This window comes from Sciurus carolinensis, chromosome 11, assembly GCF_902686445.1.
Source record: "Sciurus carolinensis chromosome 11, mSciCar1.2, whole genome shotgun sequence".
Classification (NCBI taxonomy): domain Eukaryota; kingdom Metazoa; phylum Chordata; class Mammalia; order Rodentia; family Sciuridae; genus Sciurus; species Sciurus carolinensis.
In genome coordinates, this window is record NC_062223.1 from 19615283 (window position 1) to 19638034 (window position 22752).

Here is a 22752-nt window from a genome sequence, read left to right on the forward strand (position 1 = left end):
ATGGACAAGCACAACCTAACATTGCTGAATGAATTCATCCTAATGGGAATCACAGAACTCCCTGAACTGCAGGTGCCATTATTTGTGATTTTCCTCATTATATACATGATCTCAGTGGTTGGTAACTTGGGCTGATTTTCCTCACCAAAATAGATGCCCAGCTGTACACACCCATGTACTTCTTCCTCAAACACTTGTCTTTCACAGATCTTGGTTATTCAACAGCCATTGGACCCAAAATGTTAGTAAATCTTGTTGCCGAGCGACCCACCATCTCCTACTCTTGGTGTGCTACCCAACTCACCTTCTTCAGCGTGTTCATCAGTAGTGAAGTTTTTATCCTGTCAGCAATGGCCTGTGACCGCTACGTGGCCATCTGTGAGCCCTTGCTCTACACAGTCATCATGTCAGAGGCATTGTGTCATGTGCTGGTGGCAATGCCTTATCTCAACGGTGTCTTTTTATCTTTGCTGACCGTCATAAAAATTTTTGTTTCTTCATTTTGTGGACATAAAGTCATCAGGCATTTTTACTGTGATAGTCTGCCTTTGATATCGTTGCTGTGCTCAGACACACATGAAAATAGACTGATAATTCTAATATTATCAACTTTCAATTTGGTCTCATCTCTCCTGATAGTCCTTGTCTCCTACATTCTGATCCTTGCCACCATCCTCAGGATGAACTCTGCAGAAGGCAGGTACAAGGCCTTCTCCACGTGTGGGTCTCACCTGACAGTGATAGTGGTGTTTTATGGGACTCTCTTCTTTATGTATGTGCAGCCTAAGTCTAGTCATTCCTTTGACACTGATAAAATGGCTTCTGTATTTTACACTCTGGTGATACCCATGCTGAGTCCCATGATCTACAGCTTCAGGAATAAAGAAGTGAAAAATGCCCTACATAGAACCTGGAAAATGTGTGCACATATTCTCTTTAAAACAATATTATAGGATATGGTGACAATAAATTATGTAATAGCCAGTATACACTGTAACTTGCATTGCTTTAACATTATACTGCTGTCTCTATGGGACAGCAAGAATCAATATGTAGTTGTCACAGAACAGAGAAGCATTAATAATAATTTTCAAACCAAAAGTTTTCTGTAGTAAATGACTAATTGTGGCTTATACTTCAGATATTAATTTGTATTTATTTTAAAATCTAACTTAGATGCCATTCCCAGAAATTCTCAAGATAGCCTAAATTCTTCTCCTCTCTTTGGGTAAATTTTATTTTAAAGTCAAAGACTTTCTTTGTTCACTCTTTGTAGGTTGATCTACTAGAAACCAAATACCTTATACACAAAGATTGATGCGTTCAGGAAGCATGCATTACTAACTCGCTTTATGAAGCTTAGAGGAAATTCAATGGGAAGTGACTGATACAGTGTTTTAGATGGTAGTGAATAAAATGAAAATAGAATTGAGAAGTAGCAGGATGACACTCACATTTTTTACTTAAGTTTGTTAGGGAAGCCAGTTGATCAGTTGACTTTCAAAGGCAGAGTTGAGTGAGTGGGATGTATTCATAGCCAAGGGCAGACTGCTGCAGGGTGAGAGCTCCATTAAGGCAGAATTCCTTAACACTGAGATGATTGTTTCATTCAGGAACATCAGCAAAAAGATGGCTGGAGTATAAAATATGATTAAGAAATGGGAAGCAATGATAGATATATGATGTAGAACTGACCAAGTGATACCATCTAGGCTATTGTAAAATTTGTCCTTTATTCTGGTGGATAAAATACACTTTGTATAAATTTTAGCTTTGAGATGCAATCTACCTTTGGATAAGGAATAGCTGGACTACTGTTAAATAACAGACCAGAGAATACTGAGGACTGAAAACAGAAAATCCTGTTGGAATTTATTTATAACAGTTTCAGAAGTGGATACAATCTTAGGCCAAGTTTGGAACAGGAATGAAAAGGGATGAGAATCTTGACATTAAAAAAAAAAAAAATTCAGTAACATTTGCACACCTTGATGTAGGTGTGAGAATACCGGCAAAGAAGACTATTTTTAAAAGAATATTTTCATGGTGTACCTTGATATATTTTGAGTATTTCTTTCTGCTACCAATCAACACAGAGAAATGGAAACTTAGTTTAGCCTCCCAACAAAACAAGAAAAACAAAAACAAAGCAGAACAAACAAATGAACAACATATATCGTACATTTATTTTTAAAAACTGACACCAGGCAATTAAAGGCAGTTTCTTCAAATGGTAAAAAACAAATGAAATGAGTACTGTTATTTCTTGGCTTAAAAATGTCTAAGGGATGACTAGAAAAATACTGAACTGAAGATACAAAGTGGAGAGCCTGATAAGAACAAGCCAGTTTGAGTTCACAAAATAATAATAATAATAATATTAATAATAATAATACATAATGCATCAGAGAGAGAGGGAAAGGGCATCCCATTTTGGGATAATCATCTTCAATTATTCATCAGGTGACTGATTATCACATGCACACGGCAACCACCAAAGATTGAAGAGAACTAATCTAAACATTGAAGAGAGCAGTGTCCAACACTCATAGGCAATATGAAAGGGGGAATTACATATAGCACTCAAAAAGATTTACTCTGTTAGAGCAGTATAATTTGCCCTAGAATAATCACTGCTCTAGACTCATCTAAGAAATCATGAAAGCAATATCCAAAAGGATTAACTTGTTTCCAACTGACTGTATCCCTGAACAAAGCTCAATTATATTTATAAAATATAGAATTATTCAACATACACAATTAATAACCACAAAGTGTTGGACATATTTTATTATTTTCAAGCATATGAAGAATCTGGAAAATATAAAGCATGCTGAGCCAAATAATGAAACATAACTGACCAAGGGAGCTTGGGATGCAGCTCAATATACAGCACTTGCCTAGCTTGTATGAAGACCTCACCTAACACACACACACACATACACACACACACACACACACGTGACCAAGAACTGACACATATTACTACTACTAAACAAAAGGATTTAATTTGTATGACATTTATACCTCCAATATTGCTAGGTAGAGACACAAAGGATATTAACAATAGAAATTGAACTGTGAGGGATAAATGTAGAATGCACAAGAAGAGAAGTGTATATTGGTATATTTGCAGCAGATTAAGTGTTGTAGAAGAAACATAAGCAAGCCTAGCCTGTCAATACAAAAATGAAAATGTCAAAATGAAACCCAGGGAGCTAAAGGAATGTGAAGAGAGAGGGGAGAAACTATATGCTGGTTGACAACTTCAAGCAGCTGAGCACACTTGTAATTTACTTTCCTGAGAAGACTAAAATGATTTAACATAATTATAGGTGACAGTTTCATAAATGTTAAAAATGTGTGTGTATGATCATATCACAATGAATTCCACTCATTTGTATATATGTATATATATAAATACATACATATATGTGTATATATATATATACATATATATGTGTATATATATTTCACTTATATACATATGTATAAAAATATATAATATACCAATTCAAAAAAATAAGTAAACAGAAAGAAGACGAACAGAGTTGAGGAAGGAAATTGAGAGAGGGCAAAGAGGCGGCAAAGGGGAAGTACCTCTAACTTAAATGGTGTAAATTATATTCTATGCATATATGAATATGTTAAAGGGAACCCAGTATTATTATTTGAGGATCTATTTGAATCTTTATATTTATATGTATATGGGTACACCAATATTTGGGCCATACACATCTGCAGTCATTATATATATATATATATATTTGGATTGCTTTCTTAATATAAAGTGAACATTTTCTCTTCTGATTAATTTTGACTTGAAATTGTCACACTTCTCAATACTATCATCTCATCTCAGAATTAGGATTTCATCAAATGAATTTGACAAAATTCATCATATTAAAAATATTGAAAAAGCTGGAGAAACTAGGGATACAGGGAGCTTACCTCAGCATTATAAAAGCTATAGGACAAATTCAATGCCTATAGCACACTGAATGGAGAAAGGCTGAAAGCCAGAAAAGTAAAAGTCAAAGTTCTCTGTATACCGATGACATGATCCTATGCAAAGAAGACCCAAAAACTCCACCAGAAGCCTTCTAGAACTGGTACACAAATTCAGAAAAGTAAAAAGATGCAAGACCAACATCAATAGATGAACTGCTTTCCTATGGTGCAATAATGAATATGCTGAGAAAGGAGTCAGGAAAACTCTCCCATTCATAATAACCTCAAAGGAGAAAACAAAAAATCTTCGGAATAAATCCAATCAAGGAATGAATGACTTCTACAATGAAAACTATAGAACACTAAAGAAAGAAATTGAGGTAGAACTTAGAAGATGGAGAGACTTCCGATGTTCTTGGATAGACAGAAATAATGCTGCTCAAAAGGGCCTTACTACCAAAAGCACTATACAGATTCAATGCAGTCTCCATCAAAATACTGAAGACATCCTTCACAGAACTGCAAAATGGAATTCAAAACTAATTTAGAAGCATAAAAGACCCAGAATAACCAAGACAATTCTGAGCAAGAAGTGAGGCAAAGGTTTTACAATTCCTGATCTCAAGTTAGGATACAGAACCATAGTAACAACAGCAGCATGATATGGGCACCAAAGCAAACATGAACAATGACATAGAAAGAAGACACAGAAAGAAATCCACACAGATGCAATCATCTTATACTCTATACAGGTGCCCAAACTATACTTTGGAGAAAAGATAACATAACAGGTGGTTTTGGGAAAATTGGATGTCTTATGTAAATAGATTCCTGTCTTTTACCCTGAACAAAAGTCAACTCAAAGTGGAAATATTGACATTCTTATAGCTCACTCAGAGACTTTTGAAAGCACTGCTTCCTTTTGTACCAAGATGGATACTCTTTTTGTTCCTTTATCACATAAGAATTCATTTGTGCCCACATTCTTAAGTCACTGTAAATAACAATTATATACTGTACATTTCAAAGTTTGACAAAAGCACTTTGAAAGTTTTCACCACATAGAACTGATAAATGATTTAAAACATTATTCAATGTACATATTATATGGTAACCCATTAATAATGTGCAACATTTTATGGTTTATGTACCAATTAAAATAAAGGAAAAAAACTGTAGTGTTCCAAACACTTTTGATTCCACTCCTGGTGCATTATCTTGCTTCCTAAGCTGCACCTTTGACCTCATAGGGAAGCCCCTCTGAAAGGTTAGTAGAAGAGATGAATCAGGTGTGGGTTAGTGATTCTTCTACCCACTTGATAGTGGGCAGCTACAGTGTTGCATCAACTTACTGGAACATCTCTAAAGGACAGTCATGAAGAAGAATCTTCTCCGCATGAGGAACATTGGGTAGTGCACTTTTTCTTGGAAGGGGAAATTGACAGATATGTAAGTGTATATCAAATCAAGTATGGTAGCACAGATGATAGCCTGGATGATAAAAGACAGAAATAATTTCACTTGTAAATTATAGACAACATAATGTGGACAAGAAATACAGGGATTTAACTCTCCAAAATAGTAAAAATAGGAAGATATTGGTGTCTCCTGTAAATACACAACAAAAGGTGAACTAAGCAGAGAGGATTTTGATAAGCAAGTCTTTGGCATGACCTTCTCTATGGATGTCAGTTAACCTCTTTCCTCAGGAAAGAAGGTTCATGAACACAGTAGTATTTTAAATCTCAATATCGTAAAGACTCAGCCATAGTAGTAAGTAGGTGGGAACACCTTGAAGGGCTGAGGCAATGTTCTCCAGGAGAATAAATATGATCTGAATCAGCCCCAACATATGGTGCTTCTTTTGAGTAGACAGAAAGCAGTGGTCCAGGATTCAAGAGATAGTAACATTCATTATTATCCCTTGTGAACAGTAGCAAAATGTTTGGATCACATTCCTATGCTTTTATGCTTTAGTGATCAAGAGGTCTTAGATAGGGAGGAAGGAATTCTTCCCCTAGGAGATAAGGCAATTATTCCAATGAACTGGATCTTAAGACTCATTTGACCACTTTGGGCTGCTCATACCTTTGAATGCACAGGCAAAGGAATAAGTTACAATGATGCCATGGTGATTATTCCTGACTTCTAAGGAGGAAATGGATTCCTAATCCATAATGGGGGTAAAAGAATTGCAAAATGGAAGACATACCCAAAGCCTTCTCTTCATATTATAATGCCTGTGGTAATATGGGAACATATTAAAGTCAAAAGATAATTCCAACACTTTAATATGAATAACTACTAATATTCCAGACCTTTCATAAGTGAAGGTTTGTATAACCCCAATAGGGAGGGAATCACCACCAGTTGAGGCACTTGTGGAAGACAAAGGGAATATTGAATGGTTAACAGAATGTAATTATAAATATCATATACTATAATTTATTAGTTATAGTAATAAGGGTTGTGATTTCCAGGAGTATTTCCTACTTTTCTTGTGAATATGTGTGTTTACAAACACACATACACATATTTTGAGGCAAGTATCTGTTTTCATTAATTTTGTATCCCATTATCATTCAGTAAAAGGTGAATTGCCTTATATCCATCCATATTTAAGTGATGTTAGCTTTGCATCATAGTACATTAGGTGTGGGATATAGGTGGAAAAGCAAACATAATGGAAGGATGTTACCTCATCTTCTGGGAAAGGAATTCATGGGTTTTGAGTTGTAGGTGAGATTGTTAAACCATCTTAGGCAGAATTAGGATATTGGTATTGCCTTTAATTGGAGACAGAGTATGTTTTAAGAGGTTGCATATGGGAGTCAAATTGATGTGAGGGTTAATTTTATGTATTGAGTTAACTTGGCTAATGAATGCCCAGGTTGCGAACAAAATTGTGTTTGGATGTGTCTGCGAGGGGTTGTTTCTAGAAGATATAAACATTTGAATTGTTAGACGATTGAAGTAGATAGCCCTCTCTAAAGGGAATGGTATCAATTCAACTCACTGAGACCCTGAGTATAGCGAACAGGCAGAGGAAGGAACGTCTTGCTCTCTGCTTGAGCTGGGTCATCCATTTTCTCTTACCCTCAGCTATCCTTCCTCCCACCCCAAAAGCTTTTCATGACTTTAGTCTGAGTCTGAACCTGCTAGCATTGGCTTCCTTATTTCCAAGTTACAGGTTTGACTGGAACAAGACAGGCTTTTCTGTATCTCTAACTTGCAGGCAATGACTCATGGGATTTCTCATCCTCCAAAATTGTGTGAGCCATTTCCTCATTAAGACTTCTCTCTCAATGCACATGGGTTCTGTTTCTCCAAAACACCCTCACTGATACACCTGTGGATAAAATTGTCTATGACAATTAGGGAACAAGTTCTAGAAATTCCGGTAAGCTCATTTAGGGATAATCAGCAAATTGCTTGTCATTTATTCAGGGCTTCTCAAGTCTCAGAGGTTAAAAAACATCTATAAAATTTTCTCAATAGACCATGTGAGAAACATTTGACAGAGCCAAGATAGAGATTTCATTACAGGTAAAACACAAAATGTTTCACCTGATGCCGTGTTTTGGAGATATTTACAAGTTTTCAATAACATTTGCAAATTTTAACTTTAATTTGATGTCAAAACCATAGCAAAATATTATTGTTCATTTTAAACTCTGTGATTTCCACCATTGAGTAGTGCCTTAGTAGAAATAAGTCCTTTCCTTTTCTATTATATTAATATGTTCATGTTATCATGAAGGTGATGAGCTAAATGCTCATAAGCATCCTTGAAAAATCATCATGGTACTACTTAAAACTCTTTAAGTTTTATTTGAATAATTTTATCTCTGACAGAGACCAAAACTGAGACCAATTGAAACATAGCTAGGGTGTTTTATTTTACTTTATTTTTTTAAGGTCAGGCTTATAAACCTGAAGGGATTCATTTGGATATCCTTTCCAATAGTTATTAATTACTCTATGTTTTTTTTTTTTGTGAGACTTTCAGAATATTGTCGCATTTAACGATTATTTAAGTAGATATGTGGATCTGCTTCTATCTTCACATCTTGAATAGTATAGAGGGAGTGTCTATCTCTCATTCAGCTGTGAAACAACTGGGAGGAGTTTTTTAAGTATTCATTATATTTTAATGGGACAATACTCAGAATGCTCTGAAATTTGCACAGCGATGTGACAAAAAGGAAATAGAATATTTTAGAGTATAATTTTAAAAATAGCAGTGATCAGTAATCATGGGAGATAATAATATATGGAAAAGTAGTTTCTTTCATTTCATTGAACTCCACAATCAGTAAGAAATAGCACTTTGTGCAATCTACTATTTTTTTTTTTTTACTTTTCTTGCTTGCAAAACAAAAACAAAGAAAAGCAAGCAAAACTTAGATTTATATGTTATTTTGTTGTACATACTGCAGGTTTTTCTAATAATGTAATCTGACACACATTCCCAGATTTATTTATTTATTTATTTATTTTGGGCAGGGAGGGGTGGTGGTGCTGGCGATCAAACCCAGGGCCACACGCATGCTAGGCACTCTCCCTCTGGGCCTTGTGCCCAGCCCCCCAGATTTCTGATATAGGAATGGTGTATTCATTAAGGATGGATAGTATAGCAAGAGGTCTTGGGCAATATTTTAATTGATTTAGTTCAAGTAACATTTAATGAGCTCTATATTTAAGGTGATAAAGTTGTGAATTATTTTTGCTTATAGTTAACTACAAGATTTCTGTTACTGCAACTTTCATTATAATCAGTATAATTTCTATTTCTTTCTCTACCTTCATTTATCTCTTTGGAATTATTTATACATTGACTCATTTAATTTCTATTCCTTCCTCTCAAAAATTATATATATATATGTGTATGTGTGTGTGTGTGTGTGTGTGTATATACCTATATACATACATATATACATATAAGCACATACATATGTATATGCACAAGTATTTACACATGTATTTGTATAGATATATTTACATGTGCCAATATATATGTGTGAATGAATAATAAGTTCTAGGTAACTTATGTTACTTGCCCAATTGTTAATTGGTATATAAATAAAACACAGCATCAATGCTATCTGCATACTTGTATATATTCTGACATGTTCTTCCATGTAAAGTCAAATAATCCACACTGTGATGTTTTCTTATTAAGACACCTATGTGATATCTATCAATCATATTGAAGCTGAAAAACTTGTGGGCCTAAAGGCTTTCACAGGCCTCTCTTGGAGGAGAGGTTTCTATGCATTTTTGCAATACATGCTTGATAATATTTTATATCATCAAATTGAATATCTCATATTATCATAGATAATGCATAAATGTCACTGAGATAGAAATTATATAATTGACAAATACAGCACTATAAATAGTATACCTTTACACATATCCATAATGCACTAATTTGAAAAGCAATTAACAAGTCAAAAGAATCACTAACTGCACTTTAAATTATTTGAAGAAATTTAATCAAATTTATAGTCAATAACTAAATTGCCACAAAGATTGTTTATTTTTCCAAATATTTATTGAAATATGTGTATTTGATGTATTAAGCATGGGGTAAAAAGGAATCATTATACCAAAAAAATAGTGAGAGGATAATATAATAAACTCAAAATTTAATTTTGTGTTAACTTTTAAAATATATACATATATCTCCATTTACATTCTTCTACCTATCTGTATTATTGGGGTTTCTCAACAGTAGTCCTAATGATGTTTTGGGCTAAATATTGGATATAGTAAAATGTTTTACAGTTCAACTGCCCTCTAACCTTTGGGTACCAATTGCAGACCACTACAGAGGTGGAACAAGAAATATGCCTAGAATATATTCCTAGATATTGGAAATAAAAGCAGGTCAAACGGAACCACCAATCTGTCTGTGTGTATCTATAGTACCATGTAGATACATTTTCAATTTATAAATGTGCTTATTTTCAAATATCATAAATTGGGGAGTTAGGGTGTGTCTTATTTACACAAGCTTACATACCAAAAATCTCCCAAGTCATAATTTAGAGGAGTTATTGACTGTGCTGATGTCTGTATCCAAATAGGTTCTGTGATAATCTTTGATGGAAAAGCAAAATCTCACATTGGTGAGTGAATTCATTCTGATGGGTATCACATCGCGCCCTGAGCTGCAGGCTCCACTGTTTGGGCTCTTCCTCATCATCTTTGTGGTCACTGTGCTGGGCAACTTGGGCATGATCATCCTCACCAAGGTAGACCAGAGCCTGCAAACACCCATGTACTTTTTTCTGAGACACTTGTCTGTGACAGATCTTGGTTATTCTACAGTTGTGGACCCCAAAATGTTAGTAAATTTTGTTGTGGATGAGAATACAATATCCTATTTTTTGTGTGCCATGCAGCTAACTTTCTTTCTTGTGTTCATCATTTGTGAACTTTTTATTCTGTCTGCAATGGCCTATGATCGCTACGTGGCCATCTGCAACCCTCTGCTCTACCCAGTCATCATGTCTCAAAGACTATGTCAAGTGTTGGTTGCAATTCCTTACCTCTACAGTATATTTGTTTCTCTTCTAATCACCATAAAAATTTTTAATTTACCCTTTTGTGGCAACAAGATTATAAGTCATTTCTGTGACAGTCTCCCCTTGTTATCTTTGCTGTGCTCAAATACACATGAAATTGAGTTAATCATTTTGATTTCAGCAGGGTTTAATCTGGTTTCATCTCTTGCGATACTCCTGTTTTCTTACCTACTCATCATTGTAGCCATTTTCAGGATGAACTCTGCTGAAGGAAGGCACAAAGCTTTATCCACCTGTGGATCCCACCTGACAGTGGTCATAGTGTTCTATGGGACTTTGATATTTATGTATGTGCAGCCCAAGTCCAGTCACTCCTTTGACACTGATAAAGTGGCTTCCATATTTTACACTCTGATCATCCCCATGTTGAATCCCTTGATCTACAGCTTGAGGAACAAAGATGTAAAGTGTGCCCTAGAAAGGATGTGGAAAAATTTATGTAATATTGTTTCCTAATATTCTCAATATGATTCTTATCAATTTGATTATGGACATAAAATTTTAGTCTGTGTGCATCCAGTCAGTGGCAAGAACAAATGCATTCAACCATATATCCATGTGTGGTCATATATTCTAGATTCTTTTACCTACTCTAAAATGATTGCTTTTAAAAAACAGCAGTAAAAGGACTGAGGATGTACCTCAGTGGTAGAGCACTCTCCTATCATGCATGAAGTCCTGATTCAATCCCCAGTACTTCAAAAATGAATGAATGAATGAATGAATGAATGAATGAATGAAATGGTAACATATATTTACCTTCCCTGAGAGAGGTCAATGAATACATAATATGTATAATATGTCAGTATGTAAGTCAACATTATAGCACAATGGAATGTTCCTTGTGAAGAAAGCAAGCAAGTGAAGTGAGCAGGCTGAGTGGACATACTGGACAGTAGGAGGTGCAGAGAGAAGTGGCAAGAGTTTCTGTGCATTTCTTACCCATCTTAATAAAATCCAGGTTTGCAATTCCACCTGTGTGTATGTGTTGGTATACATATAACTCCTTTCTCTTTGTTTCAGTCTTTGCCAGTTTTACTGGGGTATTTTGGAATTGTACCTGATGCAAGATGTTTACCTGTTGGGAAGAGTTCAAGTATTCATAGGAATTTGCTCAAATGCAACTATTCTGGATGTTGCAATTCCATTCTGTAATTGAAGTTCTCATTTCCACATATAAATCTATTAAATAGATACATTTTGTTTACCAGTAATCTGTGTGTCCTCATAGGCACCTGAATTTGTTTCAATCAGTCCACTTGGTTGGCATCAGTGGATGTACCAATTAAGGAAATATTTTTTGGTCATTCATGGAAGCCCTTGGGTTGGTACTTTTTTCTAAAGTGATTGTTTCTCATTGATTTATGACTGTTTGTTTTCATGGATTGTAATATTTTCTTATTCTTGTAAAGCAAAAGTAATTATCATTGTTTTAATGTAAAGTTCCAGTTTTTCTCAGATTTTGAATTGAAAAGATGATTACATGATATTGTATTGTTTCCCTTTCATTGGGTTGCTATTTCTCTATGGGGATCAGTATCCTTCATGCACTACATTTTCATGCACATTCACAATTTTTCTGCATCATTTGATCATTTCACTTGTAAGAAGCTCAAGAAAACAATCCCATACATAGATGGCACTTGAGGATATTTCCAATAAAAGTAAGGTTATGTACATAAGAGAGGATAAAGTTTTTTTCCATCCAGAGTTGCTCCATACCATTGCCCATGTTTCCCCAGATACATTTTTCCTGTTTTCATTTTGTGTAATAGTTCTAGGACTTTATTGAATTTATCAGTTTGAATATTTGTTTACATCACTGTAATGAAATAAAAGTTTTCTGTGTAGCCAATAAAATTCGATAAAATATTCTTTTGGAATAACATTTACAGGTGTGTAGTACCTGGTTATGTGAGCATAGTATTTTGAAATGGTTGATGCAGTTGAAATTAATTTCCAAAGTGGAGGTCAATACAATCATGTAATAGTAATGAATCATGTCTTAATTAATTTAGCCTTCACATTAGCTTCACATTAGTAGGTATGTCCTACTAAAAGTTCCATTTTTCATGAGGTTAAAATAGAGACTGAGAGTAGGGTGGGAAAATTGGCAGAGTTCACCAAGCTATTAGGGATTAAAACCAGCTTTCAAGGTCATTTTATCTCTCTCCACCTTATATTCTCTTAACCATCACTCAGCACTGTCTCTTAATTTGCTTCACTGTTGTCACTTGGAGATGACAGAAACTACCATCTGACTTTTGCGGTGTCAAGTCAGGAGGAGAAAAGGCAAAAGGATGAGTAATGAGTACCACTGGTGACTACAGTATATCATAAAATCATTCCCATTTAGTTCAAAGTCTATGATTCAGCCAAATATGAAACAAACATAATAAAAATAACAGCACAATAATAAAAACAACACCAATAGAAAATGATACAGTACAACATACATACAATTATTGGTGTGACATGTACATTGTATTAGGCATTGCAAGTAATCCAGGATGATTTTAAATATACAGGAGGATATGCAAAGTTTATACAATCATATAGGTTGGTGACAAGTTGTCAATAATTTTTGTTTACTTGAATTAAAAGAGTTTGTGTCCTCACCATATGCACACATACTCAAAAAAATTAAAGTAGTACACATAGTCACAATCATTAGAAGTCACTCATTCTATTCTATACAGAAAATAATGATATTCAAAAACTTTCAATAAAAGATTTATTATCTGTGTAAGCAATATAGGACAAAACAGTAGACCATTAGTTACTCTGGGTATTGATTGACCATTGGTGTAGTTAATTTGATATTCCTTGAGTTGGATGTAAGAAAGTGGAACCCACTATTACATATTATTTTTATAAATATAAATAAATAAAAATAAATTTTAGAAAGTTGGACAAAGGAACTGAACAAGCATAAATCAAATAAGGCATAAATGGCCAATAATATATGAAAAATACTCAGCATCAGTAATTACCATGAAATGCAATGAGAGAGTACCTCATACCTATCAGTGGCTATTCCCAAAAAATGAAAGGTAACAAATGTTATAAGGACTTGAACAATACGAAATTCATATACTGTTGGTAGAAATATAAATTATTACAACCATTATCAAAAATGGTGAGGAGGTTCCTCCAAAAATCAGTGATAGAAATATCATATGACCCAGTAACCCACTTCATATATATCCAAAGAACTGGAATCAATATGTGGAAGGGACATTCTACTCCTGTGGTGATTGCTGCTTTATTCACAATAGTCAAACAATGGAAACCGCTGTGTTTATCAGTACATGAATGAATAAAGAAAATGTGGTATATAAACATGAGGGAATACTATAGAGCTTTAAGAGCAGGAATTCCTGTCATTTGAGGCAATATGAATACATCTGAAGGATAATATGCTAAGTGAAATAAGCCAGGCACAAGAAGACAAATAACACATGATCTTACTTAAACTTGTTATCTAAAGAAGTTGAACGTGAACTCACAGAAGTACAGAGTAGAAGAATGGTCATCATTTTTATCACTTTGTTTCACCTTTCTGTACCCCATAAAAATGCAATTATAATTTTTCAATAAAACAATAGTAATAAAAATTTCATTAAAACACATGTAAATGAAGATTCATTTTAACAATATTGGAGAATGAATAAACACTTATATCAAAATATCCAGACATTAATTATAAAAATAAGAAACATGTTTTAAAATGTACATTATAAATCACTGGAAAAACAGATTATCACACAGGAAAAAATGAGAAGGATACTCAAAATTATACTGAAATTTTGAAATTGGTGGTATGTATTTCCTAAGAAATTTTGTCAGTGTCAGTAACTAGATTCTTGGGTTTTAACAATTACTTTGGAAAATAACAGGAAACTGGAAAAAAGATATAACATTTGTTCACAGATACCTGGCTTTGTGCATGGGACAATGATCTGTGAGAGAAAGGGTACTTAACTGGTTCCTGACATGGGTTAGTGACAGGACATAAAGAGACATCAACGATTGTATTTGGATGAGGACACAAAGTCAGAACCAGCCAGACTAAAGTGCCTGAAGCTCAGAATGGAGTGGGGTCAGAGAAGAGAGTAGGAAATCAGTACTGAGTCTCTTTGAGACTTTGGATGACCACTAAAATACACATTATAGTGTAATTTCATAAAGCAAATTTTGGAAGAATTATCAGGAAGAGAGAAATTTCCAGAATCTTTGTGATGAAAATTACCAGATCATATAGGATTAGAATGTATTCTCATTCTGGCAACTGATAGTGATGCAGTTTAATAGTAACTTAGGACATTCCCAAGACTGCTGCAGACTGAAGAATTCACCCAGAGGAAAGCAGTCACTAAACCCTATGTTAACAGAGTTTAGCATTAATCCTCAAAGTATGTATAAACTGACATGCTAATAAATAAACTGTCTGCCAAAACAAAACTCTACATCTTCTAAATAAGATTTGACACTAAGGTAATGAATGACTTCCGTTTTACAACTTACATTTTGAGGGAACTTATAGCTCAAGACCATTAGATAGAAATTTCACACGGCACCCATATCTTGTAAAGAACCAAAAGGCAAAGTGTGTGACAATCACAGCCACAGGAAAATTAAGAATGAATCCCAGACAGGATACAGAAAGAAAAAAGTAATATATATTATTATATAAGTTCTGTCCAATTCCCTGCCCCTGGAACATGTATCACATAGGAGGAAGGTACTAGAAGCCTAGAATAGAAGAAAATATCGAGTGATATTTGCATTAACAATCATAGTTAGTTATTATTTATTTATCTCTTGCAGTACTGGGGACTGAACACATGTCTTTGTGCATGTAAGGCAACTTCTCTGCCACTGAGCTACTTAAGGAGAGTTTGCAATCTCAGGCACACCATGTTAATTTCCTTCTCAAATAAAAATTATAAAATGATCAAATAAAATTGACACTCATAAAAAGGATGTATAAAAATACCCAATGTTGGGAGAAGTCCTAGTTCTTGGCTGGCAGCAGTGAACATCTCAAGCGTGTAAACTTGCAGGGAGGAGCCTTTTGCTTCTCCTACCTAGGAAAGTAAATAACTGCCCCAAGTTGACTCAGTGTTACCAAGGGAACCTGGTAGTCTGATTCCCCGTGGCACATTGTGATTGGGTAAGAAACCTACAAAATGTATAGCTGTTCCTGCAATAAACGAGTTTGCAGGCTACTCGCCACAAGCCTGCTTCCACCCAACTCCCGGAGTCTGGATCTTGACTCTGCACCCTTACCAGCATCTGAGCTAGCCTGGCACAGTAGACAAACTACAACCCACATCTCCATAGCATATCATAATGTCCAGTATAACATTCAAAATTTTTTGATATATGAACATACAGGAAAATTAGAACAAGGTTTTCTGTGCAAACAAAAGCTGACTTTACATTCTGTTCCTCCCTTCTAGCAGTGTTCAGTGACCCTAGACTCTTAGCTGAGGCTATGTGAGCTTTCTGGGGCCTGTAGTCCATTTATGCCCTGCATCAAAATCTATTTTGCACATGTGAAAGTTTGGGGTGGTGGAGAACTTTCTGCCACCTTTAGCGGAAACAAACTTCTCTTTTACATCCCTGCGAGATCTGTGTCAAAGAAACAAAAATGAAAGTTGAAACAAAAATGAAAGTCAATACAATACGACTTCTAGAAGAAAATCTGAAAAAAACTAGTTTTAATTACAGTGCATATAAAAATTTAAAGAGAAAAAAAACAAAAAAACAACAAAAAACAAAGCAAAACAATGTTAAATGGGCAAAAGTTTAGTAATTTCATAAAAGACCACAAATTAATGAACAAGTATCTGGAAGGCTATCACCATTGTTTGTTGTTAGTTATAAGACAAATAAAAATTCAAATCACAATGAGATATTCCCTTGCATTATCTCCCATTTCAAGTTTAAAATCTAAGAATACACTTCCTCTATCAAATATTTGCAAGAACACTGAGAAAATCAGAACTTGATACTTCACATTTGTTGGTAATGCAAATAAGTTTGCAAAACTGAGGGTTTCTTCTAAAATTAACTTTAACATAATCTAAATTCAGTGATCCTACTTTTAGACTCATAAATATAAACATTATTACACATATCAACAAATATACTTGTGTAGGAGAGTTCCCTAATAACCCAAAACTCAAATACTCATCAATAAGAGAACAGTTACAGAAATATGGTACATTAGTAGCAAAACAAACTTGTGGATGAATTTCAAAAGCAATATACTGAATTAAAGAAGCCAAATCAGTAGTAAGTTTTGTGAGATTTTACATGTATAAATTTGAGAAGAGTTAAAAATATTTTGGGGAAAAGATCAAAATGTTTGGAGGGATTAAGATATTAGGAAAATTTCCTTAGGTTGGAGGCAGTGTTGGGCATGGAGAGCATAAAATATGAGGAAATTTTTTCCTTGGTGTTAAAAATTTTCTTTATCTTGATTTAGGTTTCAGGTCAGGCAGTAGGCACAAATGAAGTGTATTTTTAAAGACTTCAACTTATGCAATTTAGATTCATTTCCAATTTCATGAAAATTCCTCTCAGTTCTTCTACAAATGAAAGTCATAGCAGATTTTATGTTTGATAAATTGGTACTGGACATTATCCAAAGAAGTGGAACCTTTTCTCTGGCAATATGCCATTATGGTATCATGATCATTACAGGTTTGCCTTCTGAAAGAAAAGTCATATATGTTATTCATGTAGTATGAGGCTTTATTTCCAAATAGTCTAGACATCAAATATATGACTTCAGGCAATGAGTCATATATTTGAATATGAGAATAGTTGCATTTAATGCACAAGTATGGGGTAAGGGATATATTTTTAGCCTCATGTCTGCTGTATACTTTATCTGAGTAAGGATTTAAAATAAAAAACTTACATTGTAGCTTTAATGTCATCTAAAATTTCATCATGACTTTGGACATGTTCATTTTACTGGTAGAAAGTCAATTTCAAAATATTTTCCATTGTTATGAATATCTTTAAAATGTTTTTGATCTTCATGAGAATGTACAGATCATTTATGTTGCTTTTCTCCTTTCCTTGAGTTGTCTCTGCATTTCTCTTTGGGGAATGGGTAGAGTGTCCCAGACCATCAGTGGGAAAATCAAGGCATTGTTCTGAATCTCTCACATGATTTAGGCACAGGAGTCTGCAAAGTGTATAATTTGTGGGAGAGGAATGGAATAGAAAGGGAAAATTTAAATGAATAGAGAAGCATTGGGTGACTTCGTATAGGTAAAAAAGATGGAATTGACTCATCAATCATCAATTTTGCTCTTTCCTTTGCCCCTGCCCTGTATCAGAAAGGCAGAACTGGCACACAGAGAACTTAGATTCCTAGAACTGTCACTCACTGGCACGAAGTACCTCCAGGATCCATAGGCTCCAAACTGTGGGACTGTCTCTTGTCTTCCAGAGTTTTCTACCTGGTAGTCCTTCACGCTAACACTGATAATAATTCAGGCTATCATATAATGATAATTCTATCCCAAATGTTTTTTGACTATTTTAAATTCTGAACACTATTCTAATTGAAAATCATGCTTATGAAATACAGTTGTTCATTGAGGAGAGGGTGAGTGTGAAGGTGTCTTAGGCAAAGCAACCTCCCCACCCTCGATCAATGCAGGTCCACTTTGTTGTTCTGATTGCCTGAATAGATTTATAAATGACAAGGGAGTAGATATCATAGAAATAAAGTGATAGTAAGATGTGATAAAATAAATGCTCAAATAATTCTTGTGCAAATTCATACATATCCAATCATTTCTACCTTGTTGTATTTTAGTGGAAATTATATAAAAAGTACATAAATTTAAATAATCAAAATGTCTGATTATTTGAAATATTGGCATGTTTCAGCAGAATTTGTTCCAGATCTTTATGTCTAGAGCTTATACAATGGAGGGGTATTTTAACAAAGAAAAAACAAAATTATATATGTAAATTGAGACATAAGAATGAATATAAAAGATGAAAAAAAGAATTTTTAAAATTTCAAGTAATTTTATAAATCTTATGAACTTTTAATACAAAATACATTTTATTTATGATATTTCAGACAAACTTCAACCTACAGTGTAGGAGTGTTCTTAGAGCACATAGTTATGCCAGAAGAGAAATTCAATGATAAATTCCATTGATTTTGAACTATATCTAATATGTGTATATTATTATTTATTATACATAATATGTAATTATTATTATACATTATATATTGTATATACAATAAGCATCAAAATGTATTATCAATTAGGTACTCTTATATGAACCCCACAAATGCTTGTAGATTCACCCACGTGATCCTATATTACTTGAGGGTGATGGAGTGGAAATTGGCATACAAAAGAAGGTAACCAATCATGTTCAACATACATTATATTTGCATCTTTTACAAAGATATGGGATTTAGTGAGTGCATTTTTAAGCACTAGTAAAATGCTAGTAGTCATGAACTACTAGTACAAATAAGGGACTCTAAAACTTCAGATTCATTAACTTCTTTATCTTTGCCTGCCTCTGTGACAGTATCAAAATCCTAGTCAGGTGGCAGTGGTGCACAACTGTAATCTCAGTGACTCAAGCTGGCTGTAGCAGTAGGATTAAAAATATTTGAGGAAGTTTTGGAAACCTGGTGAGACCCTACCTCAAAATAAAATTAAAAAGAAGGGAGCACAACTGAATTCCACCCCCAATAATAACAATAAATAAATAAATGAATGAATGAATAAATAAATAAATATTCCACAAGAAATCTCTGACAAAAGTAGAAGTGCACAAAAGAAAAATTGAACTGTTTTTGTGTAATTGAAGCAATCTACTATTTCTATATTAATATCTATATGGATTTGCTATCAATGCATATGTTCAAAATAATGCTGGTATTATTTAGACTTTATATTATATCAGTGTATGTCTTTCATAAAAATCCCTGATAGGTTAAAATTGAAGCAGTAGAATCTTCCATCCTTTATTTTAGTTTCAAAATGAGATGCAGCAGTAATTTGTCAATGAACTATTATGAAGAAAATTTACCACTGATTCACAAATGTTATATATGTTTTTCAGCAACATGATATAAAACCTTATGACAACATCCCCACCTTTTTTTTTCCAGAAAACAGAACTGGAATTAATGGCAAAACAGAAGCTTACAGTGCCAACGGAATTTATTCTGATGGGAGTCACAAGGCAACCTGAGCTGCAGCTTCCCCTCTTTGGGGTCTTCCTCATCATCTACACAGTTACAGTGGTGGGCAACATGGGCATGCTCATTCTGACCAAGGTGGGTTCCACCTGCACACATCTATCTATGTATTTTATTTTATTTAATCAGACATCTGACTTTCATTGACCTTGGCAATTCCATTGTCATTTGTCCCAAGATGCTGGTAAATTTTGTTGTGGAACAAAATACCATTTCCTTTTATGCATGTGCCACCCAGATGGCTTGCTTTATTATGTTCATCAACAGTGAACTTTCCATTTTGTCTGTCATGGCCTATGACCACTATGTAGCCATCTGCAACCCTCTGCTCTACAATGTCATCATGTCTCAGAGACTCTGCCATGTGCTGGTGGGTATTCCATACCTCTACAGCACCTTTCAGGCTCTCTTGTTCCCTATTAAGTATTTCACATCAACCTTCTGTGGCCCTAAGGTCATCAGTCATTTCTACTGTGATGTTGTTCCCTTGTTACCTATGCTTTGCTCAGATGCACAGGAAATACAGTTGTTGATCATACTATTTTTGGCGTTTAATTTGATCTCCTCCCTCCTGGTAATCCTGGTATCCTATATTCTGATTCTGCTTGCCATATGTCAAGTGCATTCTGCAGAAGGCAGGAAAAAGGCTTTCTCCACCTGTGGGTCTCATCTGACAGGGGTGGTGTTATAATATGGGTCTCTACTTTTTATGTATGTGCAGCCTAAATCCACTCACTCCTTTGAAACTGATAAACTGGCCTCTGTATTTTACACTTTAGCAATCCCCATGCATAACCCCTTGATACATTGGGAACAAAGAGGTAAAACATGCCTTCCACAAGGTATTTAAAAATCAACACAAGCATCATGTTTAATGTTCATTATGGACTCGTGTCAAAATAAACTATGATGAAGGAAATGTGATTTATAATATTCCTTTAATGTATCAAAGATACATAACATGATTTTTATAACTATACATAATGAAGTGATTAATATATTCATTGCCATTAAGATGATCATCATTTCATATAGTTATAGTATCTCCACTTCAACTAATTTGAATCATTTTTTTCTTAGTCAACTTAAGTGTTTGTCAATTTTGTTTATTTCTTTAAAAGTTCAACTCCTAAATCTATTAATTTAATTTAAACACGTTAAGAAATTTTTGTGTCCTATCAGATGATCTAATCTGGAATCTGTTCTCTGCACTAGGAAAGAATGTACATTGTGCTTCTCAGAGATGGAAAGTTCTATATATGTCTGTTAGACTTGTCTGGTCTGAAGTACAGGTTCAGGGAACTCAGAAGTCTCCAACTAAATTCAATACAAGAAGAAGTTCAAAAAGACCAATTAAAATCAAACAATCAGACATAGAAGTTGAAGAATTCTGAAAACATCAGGAAAAATAACTGTTAAAAATATCCAGGGTAGGTCAATAAGTTTATTGTCCCATTTCTCATCAAAAATATGCCAGTCAAGGAGATAGTGGAATAATATATTTGAAGTGTTGAAGGGAAAGGAATAGTCAAAAAAATACCTTTTCTGGTAATGGTGCCCTTCATTAATTAGGGAAAACCCATAGCTAACATCAAACTCTTGGAAAAGATTTGAAAGCTTTTCCTCTCAGGTCATAAATAAGAAATCTTAGCCAAAGGAATTATGTGATAAAAAGGAATGTATAGTACCTAAAAAGGAAGGGAAAAAGGGAATGAAGGGAAGGAAAGAGTGAAAGTTTATCTCTTTGCAGATTCCATGATCTTATAACTAAAAATCTACAAATATTTTTATAAAAACACACAAAGAAATTATTAGAGCTGATAAACAAATTTATGAAGTTGAAAGTCAAGAATTTCACATATATACTTAACAATAATGTGATATATAATTCATCAAGCTTGGAGGAAAGGGTTTGAATGTTTTCTCCATAAAGAAATAATAAATGAGAAGACAGATTTGTTGAATCTAATTTAAATATTATGCAATGTGTATGTGTACAAAAACTTCAAATGACACTTCCTTAATATCCACATTCTCTGTTTTTGTGCATCAGGTAAAAATTTTGCCTTAATAAATTCACAAATAAAAATAAAAAATGCTTGTATAAACTATCAATTAACTAATTGAACATGATTTTCTTTAAAAGTCCTATATATGATGCATAATAACTATTTATGAGTAAACTCAACCAAGGAAGTGAAATATATGTACACTGAAAAATATAAAACATTGATGAAAGAAATTGAAAATGGCATGAACAAATGGAAATATATCCTATGTTCATGAACTTGAAGAACTAAATATTGTTAAAACGTCCATTACTTTTTATTTTATAAAAGAATGTTATTATGCCAATTAACTAATTAATTAATTATAAATGAGAAAGAAATAAAACTTTCCCCATCAAACAATTCTGAGGAAATTCATCACTGCTATAACTGATATACAGAAAATTATAATGGGAAATATTCAAGCTGAAATGAAATGCTCCAAATCAATAACATGAGAACATATAAATGTGTAAAAATTACTGGTTAGGTCAAACATATAATTAAACTTGGAAAGTTTTTACACAGTAATGGTGATGTACAAGTTATATAACCTACATCATTACATTACTCAAAACTGAGGCTTAAGGTTAAAAGAGAAAACTTAAAAATAAGTATAACTACATTAAACTTTGCTGAATGTATAACATGAAAAGATGCTAACTGTGACATCAAAAACATAAAATGAGTGCATTGGAAGATGAGTGAAAATGCAGAACTTTTTATATGTGAGAAAACTTAGGTTGTTGTCAACTAAATAGAGACTAAATAGAGACATGTTTAATGTAAGTACTATGGTAACCACAAAGCAAAAACTTCTATTAGACACCTAAGGAATCAAGTGATAGAAATCAGAGCACCACTACACAATGCCATCAAACAACAAAGGAAAATA

General features: G+C 33.9%; 1 protein-coding gene and 2 pseudogenes across 1 annotated transcript; all 3 read left to right on the forward strand.

Annotated features, from left to right (window-relative positions):
* On the forward strand, nt 1-953 carry LOC124959125 (olfactory receptor 8K3-like; annotated as a pseudogene).
* Nucleotides 954-10061: 9108 nt separating this feature from the next.
* LOC124960054 (olfactory receptor 8K3-like) lies at nt 10062-11000 on the forward strand. Its single transcript, XM_047518578.1, has one exon. The coding sequence runs from the start codon at nt 10062-10064 to the stop codon at nt 10998-11000; it is 939 nt and encodes a 312-aa protein (XP_047374534.1).
* Nucleotides 11001-19737: 8737 nt separating this feature from the next.
* LOC124959126 (olfactory receptor 8K5-like) lies at nt 19738-20684 on the forward strand (annotated as a pseudogene).
* Nucleotides 20685-22752: the final 2068 nt, after the last annotated feature.

Bases quoted from the DNA above. Each gene is read 5' to 3' on its own strand.
- LOC124960054 (XM_047518578.1), top strand. From the start codon at position 10,062: ATGGAAAAGCAAAATCTCACATTGGTGAGTGAATTCATTCTGATGGGT.